Source organism: Felis catus, chromosome E1 (assembly GCF_018350175.1).
Source record: "Felis catus isolate Fca126 chromosome E1, F.catus_Fca126_mat1.0, whole genome shotgun sequence".
NCBI lineage: Eukaryota > Metazoa > Chordata > Mammalia > Carnivora > Felidae > Felis > Felis catus.
In genome coordinates this window covers 31,301,116-31,325,493 of record NC_058381.1, presented here as the reverse complement: position 1 = coordinate 31,325,493, position 24,378 = coordinate 31,301,116, and the positions used below count along the sequence as shown (strand labels likewise).

Below are 24,378 nucleotides of genomic sequence, written 5' to 3'. Positions count from 1 at the left end.
ATAAATTGAGTTTCTGATTTCATTTTGATTATATTTTTATTTTTAAGATTGATTTTTTATGCCATCTGGATCTATTTTTATAGTTTATTTTTCCCTTTATCATGTCTCAAATTCCTCCCTAATTTTTAAAACTCATTAAACACTACTTTATAGTCTATATCTGATTACTCCAATATCTGCTGTCTTTATATAGTTTGTTTCCTTTTTATAATTTGTTTCCTTCAGCTGACTTTTATTCATGGTAGCTTATTTCTTGAGGTCCTGTTCTTTTGACACATTATATGTAGAAATTCTTTGAGATCTGAGTTGAGAAAATATCCCTCCACTGAAGTTTTGTGTTTGCTTCTGCCAGTCTGGAACTTATTTAAACCAAAATTTCAGCTTATAAATTTACAAGACACACAGGCAATGTAAATTATGACCTCAAACCTTCATGAGTTTGGACCCATGAAGGTTTTTTTTTTTAACCTCCTCTCCAGAACCCAAATCAGAACCATCGATTTACTTCTGCAAGGTTTGCTTCTTTCCAATTCACCCATTAAAGTTCTCTCATTTGCCATGTGTGCCCAAAGATATACCCTCAGAGCAAATTATGCTTCAGCATTCTCTTTTATAAGTAGGTTCACCCAGCATTGTTGTTGTTTGTCTTCATGAAATTCCTTTACTGTCAATGGGATTCTTTTACTGTTCACAGGCTTCCTTTACTTCTCTGCCAGCTCATCTTTACATTATATCATATTACATTAAATATATATGTGTATTCTCAGTAATTTTTGTTACGCCACACTGGTAGCGATTTCTGTCAGCAGCTGGTAAGCCGTGTTGTAAACAAAAACAAAACAATGATAAACTCAATTCAAATGTATTTTACTATAAGAATCAATAAAGCCATATGCAGCTTATCTTGTAAAATTTGCAGCATCCCTATACAGTCTAACTTTTAAATATGCATGTACAGTTAATTAAGTGCCTCCCCAAATCAGAAGGTAAGTACACTAAGAGAAAATAAATAATATGGTAATGTTGGATATTAGTTAATAAAAACTGAACATAGGAGCCACTGATATAAAATCAAAGAAATGTTTAAGACCCTCCTTTTGATACCTCTATCCAGGAAAGTGTTCAGGAGTTAAGAAAGAGAATCACAGTGCTCGACTGCCAATTGCGAAAATCGGAAATGGCTCGAAAAACTTTTGAGGCATCCACTGAAAAGCTTCTTCATTTTGTAGAGGTAAATTTTCCCATTAACATTACCTTATGCCCATTTTTAAGAAATCTATATATGACTGACACTCAGATAAATGTCATGGTGTTTGGTGGCTAGTGAGACATTCTCTGGGCTCAAAACAGCAATGCTAACCAGCAGCCAATTTTAAAATTGCATAAATAATGAAAAGACCAGCTAACAAATAGATTCTATTGCTAACAAATAGAGCAATAATCCAGACAGGATAACATGGTCCCAAATATATGCTATGTTTTTTGAACTCTTTTTCAAAACTGTTAATACTATACAAATATTATTTGATAAATATTTACCCTATAAAGAAATGTTTCCATAGCTATTATTACACATCTAAGTGGCGTTGAATGTCAATGTAATTGATTCTTTTTTCCCCACATAACAGAAACACCTTTTAATCAATTGGGAGTGAAAGGAGGAGGGAGGTTATAAACATTAGTTAAGTAAGAAAAGATGTTTTAAAAATATCAAACTTACATATCTCCTTTACTATCTTATTTGTCTCTAGACTATTCAAGAATTACTTTCTGATAATTCTTATCCTTTATCAAATTTAAGGTAAGAACATTTAAGTGTTTACTGTAGTATGATTACGTTTTTCATTTGGTAATTGTGACTAAAATACTAGAAATCTCTTAAATAGCCTTAAGATGCTACATAACGATTTGATGCTGTTTTTAATGTCTTGTGGAAACAGATACAAGGATGTGTTGTTTTTGACCCCATTTCTGTAAAAGAAATTCCTGGAGGTATTTAGTCAGTCACTGTAACCTAGTACTCGATTGAGTAGGAATCACCTATATTGTTTTTGTCAGGAATTCTGTAAAGAGGGGATTACCTTGAAGTTCTATAAGCATCCTGTGTATAAATAAAAATCACTTTAAAGGTCAGTCTCAAGCCAGCAGATCAGTTGTTATGGCAAACAATTTTATAAAACATGTTCATACAATCGGTTTCTTTCATTTTCAACATTCAGTGGACATAAAAAAATATACGTATTTGGAGAATACACCTTGATTTTGTTACTGTTCACAGATTGTTTCCAATTCAAAGTTTCTTACTATGAGCTACAAACATACTAATATAATTTATGTATTTCAAACTGCAAGTCTTTGGTCATTGTGATACATAATGAGAGATACAGAAACGAAAGTTTCCTGTTTATACATTTTCAGAGCAGTTTTTTTCCCTCATCTTGTAAAAGCTGCCACTAGCAATGTACTTCTACTTCTAGCAATGCATACTTGCAGACTGGAGAACTCTGCCCTTCCCTATGAAAACACCAGTTTAATAAATGATGATTCATTGTATTCTTATTCTATTTTAGGGTTCCACATAGCATTTTTTTTTTAACCTTAGAAGAATATCTATGGTAGTACACTTAAAAAAAATTATTATTGAAATATAGTTGACCTACAATGTTATATTAGTCTCAGGTGTACATCATAGTACTTTGATTACTCTGTACTTTATGTGATAGTAGTATACTTTTGAACTCACTTTATTGTCATACTTTATTCTAATGAAAGATCAGACATTGCTCTCCATGCTGCTTATGATGCAAGATAAAATGAAGATAACATGAATTTCATAATAATTATTTTCAATAACAATGTTAAAATACTCAGCAATCAGATTCCCTTGTATGGTTAGATGTATTTCCCGTCCCCACCCTCCAAGGTCTCATTGTGACCTTGAATAATAATTCAGAAGTTTTGGTATTAAAAATGAAGGTTAAAAATGACTATTCAAAAGCCAGAGCTTGCCCTCAAACTTAAACTGGTTCATGGAAAAAAAGGTAACTTTAAAAAACAATATTAAGCAACTTTTCACCATGTCTTAGAAACTGAAACTCTAGTACAGTATGGTTCAGTCTTTCTAATAACTATGTCTTCTGTAATAAATTTAGGCCTTGATCATTCAACACAGAATAAAGGCTCTGTATTTGAATTTGAGAATTGATGCTTTAGTGTCTCCTTGTGAATGAATATCATCATGCTTAAGAAGATGAACTATAAATAATAATAGTTTTGTTATCAGTTTAAAATTGTCCCTTTTCAAATGAAAGTTTTAATGTGATGGTTTTTTGCAGTAAAACCTAGCATTTTAAATTACAAAAGAGTGCATTCATTTCAGGTGACATTTGCATCTCCAAAAAGTGTTATAAATGCTGTTTAGATTTAGGGACAACAAATGGAAGAGCTTAAGAGAAATTTCAGGAGCACATACACATTGAAATTATATTTAATATTATAAGAAGTAACAGTAAATGCTTAATAAATTTACGTCTGAGTGCTTCATTTGAATTTTTACAAAACTAAATAAAAGGCTACATCATGTTAGCATAACATAAGCACTCACAAAATAAGCCCAACAAATGATTTATTTCTCCTTCTTATCAGGTCAGTCTAATTCTTTAAATATGTCTTTGTTACATAACGAAGAATAGAAAACAGAAATGTTTTGTGATTACTTCATTTTGTGACTGTAAGAATTCAATATTCCCAGAAATACAAATATTTTTGTACACAAGAGTTCAGATTCAGCCAAGATGGATGCTATTTATTGTGTAATAAGCTCATCTTTGCATTATTGCCATCACAGTGAAAGAAGAGCTTTGTTAGCTTCTCAGACTTCCCTCGCACCCCTGGGAAGGAACGGACGTAACATCGCAGCAACACTGGCACTTGAATCTAAGGAACTTGTTAAATCTGTTCGGGCCATACTTGATATGGATTGTAAGTTTTCTGCATTTTTTCACTTTTTTCCCCCCAGTAATTCATTTAACAAAACAAAAGGAGATTTCAAGCTTGACAGTTTAATTTTGTTAAATGCGTTGGTTTGCCTATAGTAAAACTGAGAGCTAATTGATAAAAATCTCGATACACTCCTTGTAGGGGGAGAATATTTACTTTACTTAAAGTGCCTGAAATGGCCTCCAACAGAAGATAGCTGATTAAGGCATGTTTTTGCCTCGACTTCCATCCAAAGTCTCTTTGAAATGGAAGAACAGATAGAAAAATAAATCCACAACAGCACTGGAAACCTGGAAGGTTAGAACCAACATTTAGGGATTTTTGAATAATACACAACAGATGGAATAAAATGGAAGGTACAGCCCAGCTGAGCAAAAGACCCCAAAACACAATAAAGATCAAAGACAAAACTGCTGAAACAGTAAGTTAACTAGAACCGTGAAAAAAATGTCCAGGATCACAGGCAGGGAAGACTGGGAACAGACCCTGGGGCACTCAGCAGGGTAATTAATTAAAGGGCTATGGAATAGCTGAACCAGTTCCCCACTCATCAGAGCTGCTGGCTCAGGCATTTCCTCCTGAGCCAGGGCCAGGAGAATACCTCTCTTAAAGAACTGCATGATCTGTCCCTGGACACCCCCAGAGTCAGCACTGGGCTAGAAAGAGATGCAGGGGAACAGGCTTAGTAATGCCAGTGTCCCAGCAGACAGGGAGATCCTTGGGGAGAGCTTAAGTGATCAGTCATTTCCATCCTTCCCTCCTCCTGTCTGCCAGCACTTTTGCCTCTTCATGGATTTGGACTCCCTTTTAATTTGTTTGTTCTTCCGTCTCTTCTCTTGATGTCAGTCTGTCTGCTGGTTGTCTTTATGCTGGCCTCTAGCATTCCACTGTCTCTGTTTGCCACTCTTAATCTTCCCTATGCTGGGGACGAGATATCAAATATATATAAATATAAAGGTAGAGAGGCACAGAAAAAACTCTTTGTTCACAAAGTATCCAAATAATAAGTTTTGAGTAAAGTCCTGTGTAGTAAATGGTTTGGCTTTGTAGAGGATAATATTCAAAGACCCTTTGGGGTAACTTTTAACTTCAAAACTACGTTATAGAAAGAGAATTGGAAACCATGCACAATTTGTGCAGTGAAGTTTTTTTCTTAATTTTGTATAACCTGTTACATTAAAAAAAATCAAATTATATTTCAAAAACCCTATAAGAACTCTCTATGTGAAGAAATTCTGTGGGTTTCAGGATAGGTGAAAATAATCACTTCTAATGTATTATGTGTACACTCAGAATTTAAAATATCAGACATTTTTAAGTTAGGGTGGGACCAGTGGAGGGAAACACCTGCATACACACACATAGCCCAGCGGACACTGCCATCATTAATTTTAATTACCTTGCTAACATTAACCTTTACATTTGTCAAACATGATTATTCAAAGAAAATATTTGAAATTCAGCAGAACTCCTTTGGAAGAGAAGTGAAAAATTCCATCGGCACTTTTTATGTCGTAAGATTGTACCTCATTTGCTGTTTAAACTAGCAAATAGTTTCTGCGTTGTCTTTTTTATTTATTTAGAGATATAATTGCTCACATTGGCATGTATTCCCAGTACTTTCATAATTTTTATGACCTATCTTTTTCGGTTTGATAATTCAGATAAACTCAGCTCATTTTCTTTCTCTTTATGCAGTCGCTTTTCTATATGTAATGGAAAGCAGAAAATTACTACCACGAGGTAGATAATTCAGCTGCAGCCTCCACCTCATTTCCTTTGGCGTGACTGTCTGGTTATTTCAAGTTACAATTCAGAATTTTCTCTTGGGTAATTGCCTTTACTTTCTTCTTAACATAAGTATAATCTAGGATGTTACACAATGGGATTTCCTCAGAAATGAGAATCAGATTTCTTGGGTGTTATAGCTTAAACCCAGTCTCTGATGGAATATCTAGAAGATAATTCTGAACCTTTTTTAGATGGTGGCCTCTACTGAAATCTGGAGAAAGCCCTGTTACCAGACATGTGCAATTATATACATTTGCATCCATCTTCAGAGTGTTTATAAACCCCAACTTAAGAACCTAGATGTAGGGTCACAGAGGGCACGAGTGCTTTTTACAGCCTTGCAAACCTGGCCATCCAGCTCTCATCGGGATGCTGTAGCAATGGAGAATTATGTGAATCATAGAGGCATCCTCGAGGAACAGTTTGAACCCATGTAAACAGTACTCTGCAGAATTTTTGATGATCCTTGGAGGTGCCCCAGGGAATACCCCAATTAGCCATCCAACTTCATTGGGCAAATTAATTAACCTCTGGTCCTCTTTCCTCATATAAAAGGTGGAGTTCATAATATCTAAACTGGCAGGGTTGGAGGATTAAATGAGATACATGTAAAGTAGCTAACGGAGCACCTGGTAGTATAAGGTGTTCATTAATGGACATTGCTACTGCTGGTGCTGCTAATGCTGATACCACATTATTATCATCTAAAGCAGCTAATTTAAAACTACTTTTTCTCTGTGCTAAGTATTAAGTAACTATCATCTAAATCTTTCAGTTTGGATCCATTTGAAAAATATGACAAATGAGAGCTTTCCTTAATGTATAACATATAATGTTATTTTCAATTTTGAGTTATAATGTAATCATCACAGGAAACCATGGCTAAATGTCTCAATCAGCATCTTATCTTTCAGTTGTTTTTTTGCTAACTATAACAAAATTTTGGTCTGTTCCACTGTACTGCCTCCACTGAAATAGCATGTAGACAAAATAGGCATTTTCAATCAGTATTGGAACCCCTACGGGTGCCTCTATCGATCAATCTCCATCAGTATTTACATGGTCAATATCATAATGTTTTAGTGTCATCTTTATTTGAAATAACTACTTGTTTTGAACTTAAATCTTTGATTGACATCTAGTTTCACAAAATAATTCTGTTACAAAGGCAGGAAGAAGCAGTTCTACTTTTAAAACGCATAATAAAATAATAACTGGCCAGCTATTCCATAGGAGATCTTTAATAAGAACTTACTGACTTCCTCGTAGATGGGCAGCACAAACACAGGCATCCACCTTCCTTCACGATTCCCATGGAAATGATAGATGGAATATAAAAATAGAGTAAAAATCTTCAAAAGCACTTGTAGTTACAGGCAAATCCCAAAAACTTCGATAGGGCAGGTGAGGCCACATGCAAGGAAAGCACAAATGCCCAACTTGTTACTCCCCCTGCCTAACAACAGTGGCAATTATGGGATAATTGGAGGTCCTTCTGGCAGGAGGACAGCCCTTAATGCATTCTAATTTGAAGGGGTAATGAATAAAGCCAAAGACTCACTAGGGGGGCAGATGGACTCTTTTTCCTCTTTTATCTTGGTGACTCAATGGCATTTTTGGAATCCTCAGGATTCACACAGATTCTGTGTCAAGCGGAAAGCTGACTGGGGCTTGGTCTCTTAGGCAGCAAAGACACACAGTGACATGCGCACACGCATCGACATGCACTGGGGCACACAGGACACTTTAAATGCAAAGGGAGCCCAGAACAGTGGCTTCTGCACCAAATGCCATCCCACTCTTCACAGCCACCTCTGGTCTTGGCTCACCTCTCACTCCCCTCAGACTACTGCATCATCCTTATACTCACAACACAAGTATACACTGGCCAGCCCCAGCCAGAGCTTTGAGAGGGTAACTCCAACAACAACGTGGTTAAATGTCAGTGCAACCAGAGGGTCCACACATTGTTTCAAAGGTCAAAATCCAATTCTGAGTAGAGTTGTCTACATCAAGTTTCTATAAAGAGAAATACATAACTTGTGTGTGTGTGTGTATACATACACACACACATTTCATTCAAGATCTTTTAAACAAATATATACATAAGCATACCAATATATGATCATGATAAAGTCCACAGTGTTAAAGCAAGAAAATAGAGCTGTCAAGATTTAGAATAGACTACCATCTACCAAGATGGTAGAGTGATCTCATGCCAAAACCTCCCCATTCTGCTCCTACACTTAGAAATGACATTTAAAATTATGTTTGTGTATTTAAAAGATGAAAACCAAAAAATTCATGTCTCCCTGCACCAAGAACAGAGAGTAAAACTGTAATGATAAGTGAGCTCTTAAGCTTCAGAGATTCATGGGGTTAGGATGAGCACCTGGAGCCAAGGTTTCTACACCCACGAGGACCCAAATGATGCCTGAGCAAAGGAAGCAAGGAGCAGGAATCTTCCTGTGGAGAATATACTTTCTTTTCTTAAGTTACTCATATATTAGGCATTAAAAAAAAATCCATCCAATTTAGGAGCCATCTGGGCCTGCCAGTAATTAATGTTGAAAGTAAATATTCTCATCCACTACAGGTGGGAATGTAATTTGGCACAACATTTCTGGGAATCAGTTTTGCAGTATATATCGAGAGCTTTTAAGATATCTATTTGAAAACTGTTTTTGAAAGTCAAAAATAATATTTTGTTGGTCATTTATTTTAACCCTACAATCCTACCTATTGGTATTTTGCAAAGAAAATAATGAAAGATGTGCTTAAAAGTGCATATATAAGTATTTGGATCACAGCATTTCTTATAATAGCAGAATTATGGATATTCAACTATTATAGAGTGGTTGAATAATTATATAATTTTTTACTCAACCAACTGAAAATGAAGGTGAACTTTACCCCTACCAAGCAATGACTATCTGATTACATATATTTGTCTGTGGGAGCTTGCTGCATCAATTCAGGTGTTCCTTACTGTCTGAAACTAGCAGTATTTTAACTTTTAAAATTAGAATGTCAGTAATAGATGCTTTTTGTCTTTATATTCTGAAGCTAATTAGAAGTTATTTAGGCAGATGGGAAAAGGTTTTATGAGAAAAAGGGGAAATGTCGTACTGCAACATTTGTAGGACTTCATGATTTTTTTTCTTTTAGATACAGAACTCAGACTTGATATAGCATCTTCTCATTGTACTTAGTCTGATTCTCAAACTGTTATCACTGTTTTTTTTTTGTTTCTCCCAGCACACATTTTTATAAGCTAACATGAGTTTATCAAAAGAGAAGTCATATATTTTTGGTGAAAGTCAGCTATACTATTTAGAATGGGCATGATGGTATTTGCTTCTCCATAAAGTTATCATGGCTATATATATATAGATAGATAGATATAGATATATATATAGATAGATATAGATAGATATAGATAGAGATAGAGATAGAGATATATATATGTAAATATATAGATATATATAGATATATATAGAGAGATATATATGTAAATATATATATGTAAATATATATATGTAAATATATATATCTCTATATATATCTATATCTATCTATCTATCTATCTATCTATCTATCTATATATGTATATATATTTCTTCTCCTAGAGTTGAAGAAGGTGTTCCAAGCATAAGGGGATAGTTTACATGTCTCTGATGCCATTTGGAGGCAATTTTACCTGTTTTTGTAGTAAAGTAGATCTGTTCTCTAGTGACTTGATCATTTAGAGCTAGATAATACCCATTGTAAATATTGGTGTTGTCTTACCATTCAAGGAAAATGGTGAGCTCATATATTCTCTTGTATTGTTGCAAATTGAAAGTAGGTCACTGCTGTGATGTTCTGTTAAGAAAATATATCAAATCTTGGGTGATCTCTGGGAAAGAAACTCTGCTTGGGTTATTTAATTTTGCTTTAAATGAGTGAATTATTGTTAGCTTCAAGGAAATAAGTAATTTCTTTCCTAGTACAGTTTTATTTCCAGAAAAAAAAAAGTGAGAGAAAAATACGTAACTTAAGAAAAGGTAACCATTGGGGCACCTGGGTGGCTCAGTTGGTTAAGCATCTGCCTGACGTTCAGGTCATGATCTCACAGTTCATGGGTTCGAGCCCTGCATAGAGCTCTCTGCTGTCCATGTGGAGCCCACTTCAGATTCTCTGTACCCACCTCTCTCTGCTCCTCACTGTCTCTGAAAAATAAATAAATAAAAATTTAAGAAATAAAGAAAAGGTAACCATTGGGACATCTGAGTGGCCCAGTCAAATGAGCATCTGACTCTTGGTTTCAGCTCGGGTCATGATCCCTGGGTCATGGGATCGAGCCCCACGTTGGGCTCTGTACTGAGCATGGAGTCTGCTTGAGACTCGGTCTCTCTCTTCCTGTGCCCCTCTCTCCTGCTTGCACTCTGTCTCTTTAAAATATTTTTTTTGAAGTAACCATTTAGATTTATTACTTCATTATTCATGATCTATTTATTGAGTATCTGCAATGAGTCAGACCGTGACCTAGGCAGTGGGATAATAGCATACAAAGTCCCTACTGTCAAGCTGCTTCAGTAAATTGTAAGGGTAAAAATGGACAATCAAATTAGCAAAGTGAACAATCCCAGACAGTGATGACTGTTGTACATACAATAAAACCAGGTGATGTATAAGTGAGAATGCTACACCTCTTTGAAGAGATGACTTTTGAGCCAGGATTCAGCCAGGAGAAAATCTATGGGACAAGTTTTTCTGACCAAGTGTGAAAACCTTGAGATAAGCACAATATTTTTTTTATTTATGAAATTTATTGTCAAATTGATTTCCATACAACACCCAGTGCTCATCCCAACAGGTGCCCTCAATACCCATCACCTACCCATCCCTCCCTCCCACCTCCCATAAACCCTCAGTTTGTTCTCAGTTTTTAGGAGTCTCTTATGTTTTGGCTCCCTCCCTCTCTAACCGTTTTTTTTTTTCTTCCCCTCCCCCATGGTCTTCTGTTAAGTTTCTCGGGATCCACATAGGAGTGAAAACATATGGAATCTGTCCTTCTCTGTATGACTGATTTCACTTAGCATAACACTCTCCAGTTCCATCCACGTTGCTACAAAAGGCCATATTTCATTCCTTCTCATTGCCACGTAGTATTCCATTGTGTATATAAACCACAATTTCTTTATGCATTCATCAGTTGATGGACATTTAGGCTCTTTCCATAATTTAGCTATTGTTGAGAGTGCTGCTATAAACATTGGGGTACAAGTGCCCCTATGCATGAGTACTCCTGTATCCCTTGGGTAAATTCCTAGCAGTGCTACTGCTGGGTCATAGGGTAGGTCTATTTTTAATTTTTTGAGGAACCTCCACACTGTTTTCCAGAGCAGCTGCACCAGTTTGCATTCCCACCAACAGTGCAAGAGGGTTCCCGTTTCTCCACATCCTCTCCAGCATCTATAGTCAGATAGGAGCAATCTTGACATATTGGCGGGACTTAGGAGAAATTCTGAGTTGCTGATACATATGAGCAAACAGAGGAGTTAACATGAGCTAAGGGTAGAGATGCAGAAAGAAGCTGGACCATACAGGGCTCTGAACACCATTCTAAGGAGTTTGGATGTTATTTTGAGTGTCATAGGAGCCGTCAGTGGTTTTAAGCAGGAGAAGAAACCTGATCTGATCTACATTTTTAAAAGCTCATTCTTGCTTTTGTTTAAAACTGGGCTGTAAGAGTAGCAGAGTAAAAACAGCAGAAAGACTACATGGTTTTGCAGTGATTGACTTGGGACAAGATCGTAGCTTGGGCTAGGTTTGAATAGCAAGGAACAAATATTCATTTTTAAAAAGAGATTCAGTATTTCATCAGTGTATATAACATTTTGAAACACCTGAAATTCAGTATTCATGTTTAAACTTAATATTCACGCACATACGAGGTCAGTGAGTAACCAGAAGTCCAGAAGCACAAAACAATTATCTGTTGTCATCTTCAATCTTCAACTATCTCATATTTTCCTATTGTTCCTTCTGCACATTAATTAACTCTTGGGTATTTGCCTTTTTCATTAAACACATTCCTGAGAATTGAAGTGCTGAAGTTATTTAATAATGCCAAATCTATAGTAACTATCTACTGTTTTCTATCGGTACATAGGAAGCAAACATAATAGTTTGTCAGTCATAAAAATCAGAAAGCCACCATATTTCCAGTATTTACCATACCCAAAAACTGTCTAGTATGAATCAATCCCAGAGCTACCACCTGATAGGCATTTTCATAGAAGATCATTTCCAAGGAAGTGTTTCATATATATACTTTAATCACATATGCTGCCAGCATCCGTGAGCTATGAAGGGCATGACCAAATGAATGAGACTTAATTCTTCCCACCAGGCAGGAATATAGTTGTCAAGGGGCTTGCAGGATGTGCAACATCTAGGATTTATTCAGGTAAAAGCCTATATATCTTAGTACTAACATGGGTGAACACACTGTAACACAGAATGATTTCCAACACAAAGGCAAAAAAAAAAAAATACAAAGCCTGCTTCAAAAATTAAAGAAGGCATTGATGTTTAAGTATAGTACATTATTGGGGCACCTGAGTGGCTCAGTCAGTTAAGCGTCCAACTTTGGCTCAGGTCATGATCTCACAGTTTGTGGGTTTGAGCCCTGCGTCCAGCTCTGTGCTGACAGCTCAGAGCCTGGAGCTTGCTTCAGATTCTGTGTCTCCCTCTCTCTCTGCCCCTTCCCTGCTTGCACTCTGCCTCTCGCTGTCTCTCTCTCTCTCTCTCTCTCAAAAATAAATAAACATTAAAAAATTTAAAAAAATAGTATAGTACATTATCTCTCTTTCAAAAAATGAATTCCAATTCTTTTCACAATTAAAACTGACTGCAATAATAGAGCGTCTACAGTGGGGTTCATGTTTTGCTCCTGTAGGATTATCCAGTTATAACTGGACAAGCAAAATGTGAATGGTGCCAGAAAGGAATATTTTCCCTCGAGGCTTGAAAATGTCCTCATCCAAATGGAATACGTGCTTTTGGGTTAATGAAATAGGTGTTCTCTGGAGTTCATCTGAGGACAGAGTATTAACAGCTCATCTCAGGGGAGACAGTGGCAGTAGCAGTCATGTGCAGTAATGACTTTAATAATTATTTAATATGATACAACACTTGAGTGAAGATCCAGAAGTTCCTGCCTTCAACAACAGAGTATTAATATTACCACTACAGATAAATATATTTAAAGATAATAATGCCATAGATATAGGAGATTTTAAAATTTTTATCAGTTTTACACTTTGAAAGTACCATTTTACATCCATATGTCCTCGCAGCAAGCCCGTGAGATAGACATTATTGTTTTTAACTTAAAAGATACGAAGCGGAACCTGGGTGGCTCAGTTGGTTAAGCATGTGACTTCTGATCTTAGCTCCAGTCTTGATCTCAGGGTCATGAGCTCAAGCCCCGTGTTGGGCTCCACACTGGGTGGGAAGCCTACTTAAAAATATATATATTGTATGTTAATAAAACAGTCATATATTTCGGGGCACCTGGGTGGCTCAGTCGGTTGAGCATCCCACTCTTGATTTTGGCTCAGGTCATGATCCCAGGGTTATGGAATCAGGCTCTGCACTGGGCACGGAGCCTGCTTAATATTCTCTCTCTCTCTCTCTCTCTCTCTCTCTCTCTCTCTCTCTCTCTCCCCCTTTTCCTCTCCCTCTTCCTCTCCTTCTCCCTCTCTCCCTCTGTCTCTCTCCCCCACTCGTGTGCTCATTCCCTCTCTCAAAAAAAAAAAAAAAAAAGATCAAGTCTTAGATAACTTGAATCATTTATTTCAGTCACATGCTTGGAAAGGGCAATGCCAGACCCCTAACTCGGATCTTCTAATATTAAGTCCTACAAATCTCACAGGTGTACAGTTAAGTCATTATGTCACAATTGAATTGGATTTTTTTCCTTTTTTTTGAGCATATAAAATGGCAAGATGTGGTATTCTCAGTGGTATCTTAGATTTGATAAGCTATGATGACCTCTTGGAGTCTTGGCCTCCTGTCTGTAAAGTAGGGATACAGTCTTCCTAAGTCTCAAGGATTGAGGGAACTAGTATAAAAGTGCTTTGTAAATGCAAAGCACTATATAAATATAAGATTGTGTTTTAGAGTTCATTTTTTTTTTAATTTTTTTTTTCAATGTTTATTTATTTTTGGGACAGAGAGAGACAGAGCATGAACGGGGGAGGGGCAGAGAGAGAGGGAGACACAGAATCGGAAACAGGCTCCAGGCTCTGAGCCATCAGCCCAGAGCCTGACGCGGGGCTCGAACTCACGGACCGCGAGATCGTGACCTGGCTGAAGTTGGGCGCTTAACCTACTGTGCCACCCAGGCGCCCCTAGAGTTCATTTTTTATGTCAATTAGAATTGGCCAAAATTTACCTCATCTTAAATTTGCATGATTTACAAATATTCAGAATAAAGCAGTAAGGCTTAAGGAGCTTTAATAACTTCCAGTCAGGTAGAGAGGGATACCTAACTCATTGGTAGCAGTGGCTTTCTCAGGTCAGATTGGGAGAATATGTGTTTGTTTTTGTATTTATTTTTTTTAGAAACCTTTATATTTGATTTTTTTTCTTTTTTTAGTGTGAGCATTTGTTAATTCTAAAATTTAAAGCATCCCTTGTAAAAGTAAGTTTTAAGCATCATGGAAACCTCACAGTAAAAAATTTCTTTTTGGAAGCATTTACAAAACAATGGATACAGAAGGAATAATAAATGTGCCCTGATAAAAATCTTGAAATGGAAGATATAGAGTCAAAAACTTAATCTTTAATAATATTTTTCAAAAATGTGCGACTTTATGAACTTATGTAACCAACATTACCAGTTAGACTAAAAATGATTAGGTCTTGGGACTATACGATGCTGCTTGTGTTTCTTGTTCCTTTGGGGGTTTTTAATTTTTTTTTTAATGTGTATTTATTTTTGAGAGAGAGAGACACAGAGAGAGACAGAGTATGAGTGGTGGAGGGGCAGAGAGAGGGAGATACAGAATCCGAAACAGGCTTCAGGCTCTGAGCTGTCAGCACAGAGCCCTACGTGGGGCTCGAACTCACAAACTGTGAGATCATGACCTGAGCCAAAGTCGAATGCTTAACTGATGGAACCACCCAGGTGCCCCTCTTGTTCCTTTAAAATAACCACCAAATGCTAATGAAAGTAAAAGTCCAAGTGGGACAGAGAAGGAGCATTGGAAGTGAGAAAAACCTGCTTCTTGAACAAGATTTTTTAAACCTTAGGTAAATTCCTCAACCTCAGTTTTGTTCCATTTATGAAATGGAAAGTAGGAGCATTAAGGCTCATTACGTCACAGGATAAGATGAAGTATCATTTGTGAAATTGCCTTTAGTTTTTATATAAAAAAATAGTTGTTTGTACCCTAAATCATATCTTTGTCGAAAAGATAGATTCATTTTTACTTGTACAGAAGCAGAATAGCATAGTAAAAAGACTATACTTTGAACCTTGTAAGGTTCAAAATCTAGGCCTGCCACCTAATAGATTTATGCTTCGGGGGTTCTGTAGTCTCCCTGAGTCTCATTTTCTTCATCTATGAAATTGGAGATATCACCAACTCATAAGATTGTTTAGAGGATTAAAATAATGTATCTGAAGAGGCTAGCTGATTAAAGATAATGTTTAAAGCGGCTCCCACCTGGTAGGACTCAATATATATCATCATTATCTTCATCATTATAATCTTCATCATTCATTGTCATTATGTAAAAAGAGTATTTTGTTCTTGCAACCTAATCTGATATAAACTATTCTCTCCCCACCCCCCCCTTTTTCTTTTCTTTTTTCTTTTTTCTTTTGAAAGCAAGAAACCTTAGAAGGTGGTGAAAGATCTCTACTAATGTCGATTTATGTAATCTATCGTTATTAAATTACTCCACTGAGAACGTGTAAGAAACCAAGTGCTAAAATGCCTAAAAACAGTTGCCAAGTAACATTTCATTCTTTAAAAGAACAATAAAGAAACCCAGCTTCAGCTCAAATTTATTTCATGGCAATGAAGTTTGAAACAATAAAGTTTATGTCTAACTAGCAACCTCAAGGGCTCTCCAAATGTCATAGTCTTGTATAAGGAGAGGGAAAACTTGCTGAGTTTGTATAGAAGATAGCAGTAGTAAAACTTCCCGGGAATGCGTACAGCTAGCCACCAGCTCACTGTGAACCCTTGCACTAGACTTCCACAGGCATTTCACTCATATGAGAAAGAAGTAAACCTTACAGATACCTGGTGGAAGAATGCACCAAATAGTAATGCTGATAGAATGCTCCTGGTATGCTTGAGAAAAACAGGACAGTATGGATAGAGAAGGCCAGTTCGTGGTATCACTCAATCCTCAACCTGTTTGCTTTCATAACAATCTATTCTTTTAAATTTTATTTATTTAGGGGCGCCTGGGTGGCGCAGTCGGTTAAGCGTCCGACTTCAGCCGGGTCACGATCTCGCGGCCCGTGAGTTCGAGCCCCGCATCAGGCTCTGGGCTGATGGCTCAGAGCCTGGAGCCTGTTTCCGATTCTGTGTCTCCCTCTCTCTCTGCCCCTCCCCCGTTCATGTTCTGTCTCTCCCTGTCCCAAAAATAAATAAATGTTGAAAAAAAATTTTTTTTTAAATTTTATTTATTTAAGTAATCCCTACCCCTAACATGGGGCTTGAACTCACAACCGCAAGGTCGAGTTACAAGCTCTTCTGACTAAGCCAGCCAGGCACCCCAATAATCTGTTTAATGTTGGCCTCCTCTCTACCTCCAGCTCTCTCTTTCACTCCTGTATTTTATTCTCTTCATAAGACTTCACACTATTTTTTTTTCATGGTTTACTTGTTTATTGTCTGTCTCCTCTATTAAAGTATGAACCCCTTGAGAACAAGGATCTTGCATATCTTGATGTTTACAATTTAGTAACATCTAGTTACTAGATGCTAGTTTCATTCCTAGGATTTTTAAAAATAGAAATAAATGCCCATCATATGAATGAATGTAATATATAGCAAATCCACACAAATAGACGTCAGCCAGTTCTTTCCATAAATATTTGTTGAGTACCTACATATCAGACACTAAGATCAGACTCTGCTCATGTTGAGGATGCCCCTGTAGTAGAAAGCAAACAAGCAAGCAGTCATGAGGTAGGAGAGACTTGTGGAAGAATGGAATTAACTCTTCCCTCTCATACATACCAACCCTAGGTGGGTGCCACACACCATCAATGGGGGCTTTGAGACCAAAATATTTCCATGAATGACCACACCTTTTTTCCAGATCTGATAGAAGGGGAGTGAGACTATAGGCAGTTTCCTATAAGAAATCCATGAATGTCAGGGAGGGTGATGCTTCAAAAAGAGCTGAAAAAAAAAGAAAGAAACCAAAGTAAATCTATAAAAGTGGACCTTGAATAGCCCAGGCAGAAAAAGAATATGAGTGATGTTTTCATTAAAGTGGATCATAGGCTGGTGTGAACCAAACTGTTATAATAGGGAAGCACTTCAACTATTGTAAAACCTGCTGGGATTGTAGTTCTACCAAAAGAATCTAAAGAGGATGCAGTCGTTAAATTATATATATATATTTGGGCATATACCACAGGTTCCAGGAATTGTGTATTTATCTAGACATATACCACAGATTCCAGAGTCCAGTTTTGTTTTATTTTAAACTTGGGTTAAATGGGTTTGTTCTCATGTTTAGAGACTATGGATGGGAATGTGGCTTATGGAGTAATAATTCCTAAAAGATGAACTCTACTGCAGAACTTCCCTTACAGTGTCAACAAGAAGGAAAGGGCAGAGGTGTACATATAATCAAGGGGAATTTCAGAGTTCTTTGATGAGCTTAGATGTTCAAACAAATATACAAACGTTGGAGAAAGAGACAACCTAGAACTAACAAGAACGCTTAAGAATAGTGGCAGGAATGTTAAAGCCAGGATCAACCTACCCTTTTGAAAAAAACTTTTAAAGATGAGAAAAGCTATATTTGAAGATAAAGAGAAAGTAGATTTGGTATGTTAAATTAGCATAGAGGGGGAAAAGTCTAGGTAATGTAGTAGACTCTCTTTGAGTAAGGGTTCCCATGATCTCTCCTTCCCGGTGTTCATACTTTCTGTGATCCTGTCCCCTGGAGTATGTGCAGGACCTGTGATTTACTTCTAACCAATAGAACACAGCAAAAACAGGATGTACATGATAATATTGCATAAGATTTTAGTGCCCATTTGCTGGAGCCTCCTACTCCTTCTTGGCTTTAAAGAAGTGAGCTCTTACGTTGGGAGACCCACATGGCCAAGAAGCCAAAGGCAGCTTCAGGTGGGTAGCCAGGGAAAATGAAGCCTTTAGTTCTAAAACCTCAAGGAATTGAATTCTGTTGACAGTAACAACCTTCCCCAGTCAGGCCTCAGATGAGACTGCAGCCTTGTGAGACCCTAAGCAGAGTACTTGGCTATGCCTCGCCCAGACTCCTGACTCACAGAAGCTGTAAGATAATAAATACATGTGTATTAGTCTAAGCTAGTCAAATGTGTGGTAGTTTCCTACACAGTGATAGAAAATATCATCAACCAGTTACACAGTAATAGAAAATATCAACTACTGCCCTTTGCTTCTGTCTTCCCAGTTGAGAAAACAACCTTCAGAATGGCATGGCTAGAATTTTCCCTGGAATAGAACATTCCTTCCTATTAGAATAAAAGATACAAATTACATTTAGAGCTTTGAGTCAACCTTCATACTCCCCATGAGATGACTCTTTTCTACCTCCTTCACCTCTTTGACTCTTTTCTATACAAAGGAAATATTGGCGGGGGGGGGGGGGGGAAGAGGGATGGAAAGGATACTTTTTTACAAGCTTAATTAAGGCATCAGCCTCTAGAAACGGCCGCCATTATGTTAGAAATGCTGTCATGAATCTTCCTAAGAGAGCTGCTTTCCCTCCTCACCATGTGATGTTGTCTCTTTCAGCTTAGCATTCTCACTACCTATTACAGTGCTTGACACATGATTGATTTTCCAAGACCATTTGATGAATGAATTCCTTGTTAAGTTACCTAACCCATAAACCTAATAAGAAAGAAAGTCATCCTTCCCTACTGTGGTGTTCTTCCCCTCTTAGACTTTTGGGAATGAAAAGGCAAGCATGACATTTATTTATGTACAGGGAAGCAAATGAATTAAACCCAGAGAATACAGAAATGAATGAATTGCTTTTTGTAAATAAAAGGAACCTTAAAAACCTAATATGAATACTGATTATTTCATAATTGTCTTTTTTTCTCTTCAGTCTACCAAGTTGTGCTCAGTTTTATATGAGACATATTCAGTGTTGCCAGAAGCTTAATTGTCTGACTCCAAATGATACTGACATAATGGACTCATTTGCTATGCCTCCATTCTCTATCTCCACATCACATAAAAGTACAAACCTTTTATAACCTGACAATAATTGAAATGCCTTTATCTTTTATTCATTTTATTTTCAGCTTCCTTCTTTGTAGACCCCTAGTGGAAACATAATTTTAACATTATTCATTCCTGTTTGGTACACTGAATGCCTGGTCCGTTGTACCTCATTTCTGGCAATCTGTGAAGTTTTTATAAATACTTTGTTAATTTAATTTGCTGTTGGACATTACTGATGACAAAATGCCCAAAAGATTTGGTTTAATTTACATAACATATAAGTAGAAAATGATCAAAAATAGATGCTCCATTGCTTACTGTCCATTTCAGAAACGTGATATTGTTTTCATCTAAACTAAGGAAATAAAGTATTTAAACTCATAATGTCCTTATTTATGAGTTAGGAGATTACATATTTGTTGAATTGAAACTTTCATTTATATAAAGGGGCTCAATGATTATGGGTATTGCCTGAGAATGTGGATATTTAAAAACAAATAGCAATTACTTCCTATTACTTCTCCCCTACAGTCTATCCTCTAGTGGTCTTTAATGCATAAACCAGACCCTATCATCCACATGACATCTTGGACCAGTCACATTGGTCTATTTATAGTTCTTCAAACATAACAAATTCATTTCCACCCCAGTACCTTTGTACTTGCGGTTCCACCTCCCTGGATTGGTCTTACTTCAGATCTTCACAAGGCTCACTTTCACACCCCTGTCTGTATTCTAATATCATCTTCTGAAGAGGCTTTTCCTAGCCAATCTATCTAACATAGTAAGTAGCCCCTGTTATCACTATCGATCACTCATGATTCCTCTACTGTTATTTGTTTTTTTAAAAGCACTAATTGCTCCCTGAAATTGTGTCTGCCCTACTAGAATATAAACTCCAGGAAGGCAGGGTCCTTACCTTCTTCACCACCACAGCCCCAGAATCCATCATTACAGCAGTCCATCCTCCATATGTAGGAATTGAATAACTAAGTGAATAAGATCATAGAGGTAGGTCACATAGGATAAAGAGAGAAACAAGGAAGAGAAATCAAAATGGCACTGAATTTTTGAGCCTGGATTATTGGCAGGTGGTAGAACCATGAAAATTCACAAGTAACCCAGAAGAAGGACAAGTTCTGTATTACACACTAGCACTAGGAATACTGACATCTAGAGGGAGATAGGGAGGGACCACAGGGTTGGAAATGTTGCTGCAGGGATTATTCTTATGGTTCTGATAATTCAAGCCCTAATATTGCAGAGAAAAGGTATAACAGGGGAAGAAAGAAAAGTCAGGGACAACTTAGAGGAGGAAGGGGAGCCAGATGGGGAACAGAAAGGATGATAGAAGTAGAAACTAAGAATATTGCTGGGAGGTTTAAAAAAAAGCAAAAACAAAACAGGAAAAGAGAATTTCAAGGAGAGATTGGAAAGTGGTACTAAATGCTGGTAACAAGAGGACAATATGTGGGAAATGGGCCAGCTTTGACTGTAAGCATTTGTGACCTTTACGAGAGAATCTTCGGTAGATTGGTGAGGGCAGATATGCATCTTACACCAACACTGTCTCGAATGTCAGTTGAATCTTTCTTCTGTGATTCATGGGGGATTTCAATATCTCTTAAGACCTCCTGTTCATATTGTAAATATCAGTTATATAATTCTAGTTTAAAAGGTGTAGGGTTGGGTGGCCTGAGTGGCTCAGTTGGTTGAGCGTCTGACTTCAGCTCAGGTCATGATCTCGCAGTTTGTAAGTTCAAGCCCCAAGTCGGGTTCTGTGCTGACAGCTCAGGGCCTGGAGCCTGCTTCAAATTCTGTGTCTCCTTCTCTCTCTGCCCCTCCCTGACTCATACTCTGTGTGTGTGTGTGTGTGTGTGTGTGTGTGTGTGTGTGTGTCTCAAAAATATTAAAAAAAATATTTTAAAATTAAAAAAAAAAAACAAGGTTAGGGTTAAGGGAAGAAAGGTATGGGAAATGGAACTGAATCTAAACTGATCCTACAGCATATGTTGGAAGTTACTTAATCTGAACATGTTCTTGCCTGGGCCCAGGTTTCTGTGATTTTCTAGAGAGGGATGCCATGTGCTCCGATAGCTGTCAACGTGTCATTTAAATGTGTGCCTAGTTTTTCTAAATTGAGAAGTGCTAAGATAAGAGGGAAAATGTTAGTTAGGCCAGCAATATTTTTATTTTATTGTCTGCTGACATAAAAAATGTGTTAAACTTTATTTTCATTATTTTGCAAAGATCTGAAAAGAATGAACAAGCAGGAAAACTTGCTCATAATCCAGTACCAAGAGGCAACCATTAGTTACATTTTGGCCTCGTTAACTTTCAGTCCTTTTTCCCCAACTTTTTAAAACTTCTAACATTTTTATGTTGTTTTTTTATATAATGGGAAAAGGAGCACAGTGGCTAACAGTGTGGACTCAAGAACCAGGTCTCCTGGATTCAAATCCCGTATCTTCCTCTTATGAGCAACATGACCTTGATGAGGTTCATAACCTGTCTGGGCCTCGGTCTCCCCACCTGTAAAATGTAGGAACAACCAATTCTTTTATAAGCTCATTTGGTCTGATATCTGGGATAGAAAAGAGTTGACCCCATACCCTTGCCACCTTTCCAAGCTTACTTATTCCATATTCCCCTCCCCTGGCAGTCTTTTGGAAAGCTGCTCGTCCCATTTGTCATTTTGTCTATCATTCTCCTGATGTTTTGTACTTTTGTCATTTGTCTTGATGTGCAAATCATTGTTTATGAATAAGATCTAGGGTAGGAGCCACCTCTACTCCTGGAGACTTAACTAAAATGAGAAATTGAGGAACCCAGTTGAGGATTATGCTTGTCTATAATGGCCTTAAAGTTGTACCACACTGTACCCTCACATTAAAGTCAAATATGGCCTGGATCTGTTCTGCAATAAAAAAGGGTAATAAACTAATTAAAGCATTTGATTGTCTGTATCAGAGTTATTATCCTAAAAAGCCATTAACCATACAATGATAATCAAATGACTGGATGGGCCGTTAACGGTAATATGTCCCTTAGGGCAGCACATCACAACTGTGTGCGCTGTGTGCAGACTTTGTGACAGAAATGTCTCTAAGACTAGGCTAACTGTGAACTATTTAAGTAAGAGAGAACCCAAGGGAAAACAGTTTCTTCTTCTTCTTCTACTTCTTCTTTTTTTTTTCTTTCAGGAAAGGATGATTGGTCAAATTACCCTTTATCCTGTTTACTTCAGGAAAATAATTGGTCAAATAGCATCAAGGCAGAACATGGCCATAAAAGATGCAACACCTCTCTGGTGGTTTCATGATTGAAAACAAAACCCCGCCCCGAGTCCGCCCCATCAAACTCAATGGATCCTTTGGGCATGACAATCATGGATCTATTTTCCAGAGCCAACCTTGATTTTGAGTGTTTTGGCACCCTTTTAATTACTGTCCTGATTTGGGGATCCAAAAAAGAAGAGTTGAAGTATCTATAATATTCTTTCTTTGTGAGCAAGGTTTTTTGGCCAACTTTAGCCTTTCTTGAACACATCCTTGCTCTGTCTTCCTCCTATAATGTAGGCTGTAATCCAAAGGTGGATCTGTCTTTATCGATAAGGTACTGACAAAGTTCTGTCAAGTGCATTGCTGTGCTTTGGGTTGGAGGGTTTGTATGAACAGCAAAATGCTACTTTATTGCTTGAGAAGATGGTGAATTGACATTAACTTAAGGAAACAGACTGCTGCAGGTTTTTCTGAGTATCTTGCAGTAAATCAACCTTCAAAGACTTCCTTAGGAAACACATTGGCTCTTTTTAAAAATATAAATACATTAAACAAAGTTCTTAAATCATCTAGCTCTTTTTTCTAACCTGAAGTTAAGGAAAATATATCAGTATGTAATATGACTTCCTAGGGAGTTGAACAACAGAAGACTTGGATGTGCTGAATCCAGCCAACAGCTATCAACCTCATTCTCTGTATGTTTTCATTCGTTAGCAGTGGGCTAGGAGGAAGATCACATTAATGCGGCCATTTGTGTTTGCCTCAGCCTTGAACCTTGAACTTTTCTCCCAAAGAGTGACAAATTACGTTCTTCTTCCCAAATAGAAGAGCAAATTTTGTTCATGCATTTCGTGAATTTTTAACTACACCCTCTTTTTGTTGTTGTTCTGTGAAGTAGAAACCACTGTTTGTTTTCTCTGTAATGAAGTACAAGGATGCAATTATTTTTAAATAAGCTGTTTACTCGCATATTTGTGACTGTTACCAGGTCACAATTTATAATAGTAATTCCTCAGCAGGGTTCTGACAGTAATGAACCTGAAGCTCAGAGTTGTAAAGAAATTGCAAAGGGAAGCACACCTAAGTAATGACATTTGTTAGGAGATAGAGACATCATCTCCCAGCACCTAGGATTATTTTTTATATTTACAGCTCAGGAGTCAAATCTGAACTCAAGTTGACTGATCAGAAATAATTCACGCCCTGGGTTTACCAACAGTGAGAAATAACAGAGGAAGACTTCTTCAATTCTCTTTCTGAATTGTTAGGGACAGACATGATACAGCTTAGGCCTCTTGCCTTATAGCATTAGTGGTTCAATACAGGAGCAAAGACAAACACCAGAAAATAATGACTTGTTTGATTGTTTATATTTAAACTAAAACATCTAAGCTATTTATTTTCTCATGTCTCAGGGACTAAAAAGTTTCATGAGAAATACACATTTGTAACTTAAAAAAAAAGGAATACACACTTGTAATGTATTTTTTTTTTTTTAATGCTCAAAGGAGATAGTACCATTTCCTGAAGACCTGATCAGTGCATTCAAAACATTGCTGTGGAGCATATTCTCATTTGAGAATATAGCTTAGACATTTTGTTATCTAAATACTTTGTGGTACTTGTGTTGTTTCCAAAAGCCATCAAGCACCTAAATCACAACACACAGATGTGTGTTCACTGTGATATCACATTCAGAAAACCATGGAAGCAAAGGAAATCTGTTGGAATGCACAGGGCAGCAAGCAGGCTTTCTTTTCTATTTGGTTGTTGGCTTGCCATGTAACATGCCAAGTTTCCCTGTCTTCACTCTACTGCCTAATGACGCTACAGAAACT

At 37.1% G+C, this 24,378-nt stretch overlaps 1 protein-coding gene across 6 annotated transcripts in view; it reads left to right on the top strand.

Moving 5' to 3' along the window:
- Positions 1-24,378, top strand: part of STXBP4 (syntaxin binding protein 4) — a 166,667-nt gene that overhangs the window by 96,435 nt on the left and 45,854 nt on the right. For all 6 annotated transcript variants that reach the window (XM_019817652.3, XM_045045033.1, XM_019817653.3 and 3 more), the window contains 3 exons: positions 1,115-1,231; positions 1,752-1,801; positions 3,848-3,981. In XM_019817652.3, coding sequence (XP_019673211.2) covers positions 1,115-1,231; positions 1,752-1,801; positions 3,848-3,981 — 301 coding nt within the window. The remainder of the gene's footprint in view (positions 1-1,114; positions 1,232-1,751; positions 1,802-3,847; positions 3,982-24,378) is intronic.